We start from the raw sequence: 5,739 nt of genomic DNA, 5'->3' as shown, positions 1-5,739 counted from the left end.
AAGTTCCCTGGTAAAAAATGATGAAAGAAATGGATAAGCTCAGAGAAGATAAGTCCCAGATCTAGAAGATATCATACTTAACCTCAAAGTTTCTAAGGGTACCCTGGGTGGACTCTTTTATAGACAAAAGGCTGAAATTGCCAAAAATCAGACACAAACTCTTATGTGAGTGGATGGCCTAGAATAATTGGTGCACACTCAGCCTCACCAAGTGTCTATAAAGTGAGGGCATTGGTTGGGAAAGATTAGGACCATGTAACTTGACATGGTGATGTGTGGGAGGATCCTGATGAAGCTGGGAACACTGAGCTCTTAAATTCTGATGAGCCCCTTTTGTGAGAGAAAATGTCCTCCCTATCCCTCATGGTGGCAACATCTTCTTCCCCACCCAGGCTGCTTCTAGTCTTTGTACATTTTTTCTGAGGAGATTCACCGTCCATTGCCTAAGGAAGCAACAATAGCCTCCTCTGAGCCAGCTGCAGGGCAAGGCAATGCTGATTCTTCTCAGGATCCACCCCCACCACCCTTCTTTGCCTCTAGACCTTGAACTAGACTCAAGTCCCAGTGGCTCCTCGAGGTGATGGGACCCATGAGGAGGTGCACTGCACTGCAAAAGAACTGCTTGAGTTTTCTTACATAAGCAGAAATCCAGGGAACCAGGGTGTGAGATAATGGTGGTAGGAACATAAAATTGTATCAGGCTGAATTTATTAATGTGGGCTCAATAAATCAGGGAATTTGCATTTAGTGTTGCAGTTCAGTGAGTTAGAAAAAGTTTCTAAGAGTTTATTTGCTTGGTTAGCTGAAGCATGGATTGAAATCTGATCTCCCTTGGTTTAAAGTGCCTGATCTCCCTTGGTTTAATATAGAGGAACAGATCCAAAGACTTAGGCAGGTTGGAATGCTAGCATGGGTTTGCCATTTTAGAACTTACTCATCCCAACTTGAAGGATCCAGAAGACATTCCCTTCACCAATACCTTGCAAAATAGATTTGTGAGGAGAAGACAAATCCTTGAGAATCTCTGTGATTGCTCTTCTCTGTATGCCAGATCTTAGAGTGGGAATCACAGTCACCCAACTGGAAAAATTAAATGCAATGGGAATAATTAGATCTTGAGGTTGCAGGGGCCAAGTGGCAGTGCTCAATCTTTAAAGGCAAGGTGGGTGTAGTTCCTGTAATGAGCATCAGAGACAAAGCAGCAATCAGAATAGTCTGACTCATGTACAGCTCTGGCATTGGTTAATTAATCATGATGTTCCTTGCAGTGAAATAGATAGGAAGCCTATTACGGTCTCTCTCTCTCTCTCTCTGTCTGTCTCTGTCTCTGTCTCTGTCTCTGTCTCTCTCTCTCTCTCTCTCTCTCTATATATATATATATATATACACACACACACACACACATACACACAGACACACACACATATATACATATATACATATATTTATATGTGTGTGTGTATATATATATATACACACACATATCTCTGCCCATTGCAACCTCCACCTCCCAGGCTCAAGCGATTCTTGTGCCTCAGCCTCTCGAATAGCTGGTATTACATGCATTCCTCACCATGTACAACTAATTTTTCTATTTTTAGAAAAGACAGCATTTTGCCATGATGGCCAGGCTGGTCTCCAACTCCTGACCTCGAATGATCCACCTGCCTTGGCCTCCCAAGGAGGCGATTACAGGTGTGAGCCACTGTGCTCAGCCTGGAAGCTTATGTTCTTACTTGATTTGTATAAACAGAAAACTTACACTCAGGAGACCACTCAGAAGACCTTACACTCTCATTACATTTGTAAGGTTTCTCTCCAGAATGGACTCTGTGATGACTTGTAAGGTGGAAATTTTGTTTACAAACCTTGCCTCCTCATTACATTTGTAAGGTTTCTCTGCATTGTGGATTATTTTATGAAAAGCAAGGCTTGAATGCACACTAAATGCTTAGCTATATTAATTACATTTGTAAGGTTTCTCTCCAGTATGAACTATCTGATGTTTTGCAAGATGTGAAATTTGATTAAAGGCTTTGCCACATTCATTACATTTATGTCTCTCTCCAGTATGAATTCTCTGATGAATTGTTAAGGAGAACTTGTGCCTGAAGTCCTTATCACATTCCTTACATTTATAAGGTTTCTTTCCAGTGTGGATTTACAGATGGGTAGTGAGACTTGAATACCCACTAAATTCTTTGCCACATTTATTACATTTGTAAAGTTTCTCTCCTGTATGAATTATCCAACATTGTGCTAGGTATGAATAGCTACTATAGACCTTGCCACATTCATTACATCTATAAGGTTTTTCTACCATATGAATTCTCCAGTGTTCTGTAAGGTGTGGATTGAGACTAAAGATCTTACCACATTCATTACATTTATAATGTTTCTCTCCAGTATGAGTTCTCCAATGTCATGCAAGGTGTGCAATTTAATTGAAGACCTTGCCACATTCATTACATTTGTAAGGCCTGGCTCCAGCATGAATTCTCTGATGATTGCTTAGAGATAACGTATGCCTGAAGACCTTGCCACGTTCTTTACTTTGTAAGGTTTTTCTCCACTATGGATTAGAAGATGGACAGTAAGGCCTGAATAGTCACTAAATGCTTTGCTACATTCAATATATTTGTAAGGCTTTTCATGCATTCCTAGGGAGATGCATATGGGAGAGCCCATATGAATTCTTTGATGTCATACAAAGTATGAAAGTTGACTAAAAACTTTGCCATATGCATTACATTTGTAAGGCTTCTCTCTGAATTATCCAATGTTCTGCAAGGTGTGACCTGCAAGTAAAGACCTTTTAACATTCATTATATTTGTAAGATTTCTCTCCTGTATGAATTCTCTGATGTTTTGCAAGGTATGAATTCTTCCTGAAGACTTTACCACACTCATTACATTTGTAAAGTTTATCTCCAGTATGAATTCTCTGATGACTGATAAGGAATAACTCATACTTGAAGACTTTGCCACATTTTTTACATTTCTAAGGTTCTCTCCAGTATGAATTACAAGGTGGACAGTGCGATCTGACCACTCATTAAATATTTTGCCACATTCATTGTATTTCTGACACTTTCTCCAGTATGAATTCTTTGATGTTGTGCAAGGTTTGAATTGTGACTAAAGAACTTGCCACATTCATTACATTTGTAAGGTTTCTCTCCAGTATGGACTCTCCAATACTCTGTAAGGTGTGAATTGTGACTAAAGACCTTGCCACATTTCGTACATTTGTAATGTTTCTCTCCAGTATGAATTCTCAGATGTTCTGCAAGATGTGAATTGCGATTAAAGATACTGCACATTTGTAACATTTGTAGGGTTTCTCTCCAGTATGAATTCTGTGGTATTGTACAATGTATGAATTGTTCCTAAAGACTTTACCACACTCATTACATTTGTAAAGTTTATCTGGATCCAGGATCATGTCATGGTTAGCAAGGATTGAAGACACTCTAAAGACTTTGCCATGCTCATTACATTCATCAGAATTTTCCCTAATGTGTGTTGTCCGTTCTTGTGGGAGAAGTGGAGAATCAATAAAATCACTGCTACATTTATTAATGTGGGTTTTCACACTAGAAGAAATTTTTTCAAGTGGTAAAACTGAGGGACTCTGTTCAATAGACTTTTCCACTTGATTACATACATAAATTTTTCTTTCACCCTGAAACAGCTGCAGTTTGGGCAGATGGGACTCAGAGGTTAATCTGATCTGATTTTTAATAGGCTTGGTTCTTGCATTGATTCTCCATACACAGATCCTCCCTGGGAATGCATGAAAAGAGAAACTTGAACCCATGGTTCTGGCATGTTTAGAATCTAATGAAGGAAGTAGAAACTACCTCATCTGTCTCTGATATTGCAAGGAATATCAGCATACTTGGTATAACACGTTCACAATGCCAAAAATGTAAGAGAGTAAGGTGATACATTGGAGCAATGGGAAATATACAGGAGTCAGCAGGACTGTGAAGGAATGTAATAAAGATTATGAGAAGAACAATACAACAGAAACTCAAAGTTTCTCAGAAAAACCAGGAGTTAGCCCTTTAGAGAAAATAAGATACTAAAGAGCAGCAATGATTCCATTAGTAATAGTACATGCATGAAACCAAGAAAGACACACCCACGGAAAAGGAGTGAATGTCCATTCATCCTGTACAACAGGCCCATTAGTAAAGTTCTCCCCCTACACAATTTTTATACAAAACCATTGGGAAGAGTGGTTATTTCACTAAACCTCAAACAAAAATTAAAAGGAGTACAAGAAGACAGAAATGTAGCCAAAATTATAGTAATAAATTTATTTCCAGAAACCAAACCTTTTAAGACAGCACTCTGAATTGCTTGAGAATCATTTTAAGCAGTTACCTAGAGATACCTAATGAGTTAAAAGGTAACAGAGATAAACAACTAAGTGAAATTGGGAAAACAATACATGAAAAAGAGAATATAAAAACAAAGAAGAAACTATTGAAAACAAAAATCAAATTCTGGAGTGGAAATACAGTAGCTGAAGTAAAAATTCGTTAGGCTGGCCGGGCGCGGTGGCTCAAGCCTGTAATCTCAGCACTTTGGGAGGCCGAGATGGGCGGATCATGAGGTCGGGAGATCGAGACCATCCTGGCTAACACGGTGAAACCCCGTCTCTACTAAAAAAAATACAAAAAAGTAGCCGGGCGAGGTGGCGGGCGCCTGTAGTCCCAGCTACTCGGGAGGCTGAGGCAGGAGAATGGCATAAACCCGGGAGGCGGAGCTTGCAGTGAGTTGAGATCCGGCCACTGCACTCCAGCCTGGGTGACAAAGCGAGACTCCGTCTCCAAAAAAAAAAAAAAAATTCGTTAGGCTGCAAAACATTAGACTGAACAAGGCACAGAAAAAAATAAGCAAAAATAAAGATATCTTACTCCAGAGGATCATCTTCAAAGAAAAAAAAACATAAAGAAAAGCAAACAACAGCAAAAATTTTTTTTTGACACAGTCTCACCTGTTGTCCAGGCTGGAGTACAGTGGCACAATTGTGGCTCACTGTAACCTCCATCTCCCAAGCTCAAGTGATTCTCATGCTTCAGACTTTCAAGTACCTGGGACTACTGATGTGCATCACCACACCTGGCTAATTTTTGTATTTTTAGTAGAGATGGGGTTTCATCTTTTTGGCCTGTCTAGTCCCAAACTCCTGGCCTCAAGTGATCTGCCCACCTTGGCCTCTCAGAGTTCTGGGATTATAGGTGTGAGCCACCATACCTGGCCAAGAAAAGGAAACAGATTCTAATAAATTTGTGGGATACTATCAAGTGATCAAGGGGAAAAATACACAAACTATTGGAGGTTCATACGTAGAAGACAGATGATCAGAATATGCAATTGAACTAAGAATTTCCAAAAGGTCCCAAATCTGAAAAAAAAAAGTATATATAAATTAAAGAAGCTTGACCACTCTAACTAAAATTGACCCAAGGCCATTCACAAAGAGACACAATTAAAATTACTTTTTAATTGATTTTACTCTTTAATGGATTTTGCTAAGAACTACTTTTTAGCAAAAGTCACCTCCAAAAATAAAGGAGTAATTTAGACTTTCCTAGATAAAGAAGAGATGAGAAAGTTCATTAGTACTCTAGATCTGTCTAAAAAGAAATGCTAAAGGGAGTTCTTCAAGATGAAATAAAAGGACCCAAGACAGTACACTAACCAAAATGAAAATATAAGTTTAGC

At 39.0% G+C, this 5,739-nt stretch overlaps 1 protein-coding gene across 1 annotated transcript in view; it reads right to left on the bottom strand.

Moving 5' to 3' along the window:
- Positions 1-1,960: 1,960 nt before the first annotated feature.
- Positions 1,961-5,739, bottom strand: part of LOC105528985 (zinc finger protein 480-like) — a 20,163-nt gene continuing 16,384 nt past the window's right edge. Inside the window, 5 exon segments of the mRNA XM_011966041.1 lie at positions 1,961-2,161; positions 2,285-2,572; positions 2,897-3,001; positions 3,090-3,286; positions 3,403-3,534. Coding sequence (XP_011821431.1) covers positions 1,961-2,161; positions 2,285-2,572; positions 2,897-3,001; positions 3,090-3,286; positions 3,403-3,534 — 923 coding nt within the window.

This window comes from Mandrillus leucophaeus, unplaced genomic scaffold (genome assembly GCF_000951045.1).
Source record: "Mandrillus leucophaeus isolate KB7577 unplaced genomic scaffold, Mleu.le_1.0 Scaffold74, whole genome shotgun sequence".
NCBI classification, from domain to species: Eukaryota; Metazoa; Chordata; class Mammalia; order Primates; family Cercopithecidae; genus Mandrillus; species Mandrillus leucophaeus.
Note: the sequence above shows the minus strand (reverse complement) of the source record. Positions and strands in the feature narration are given on the sequence as shown.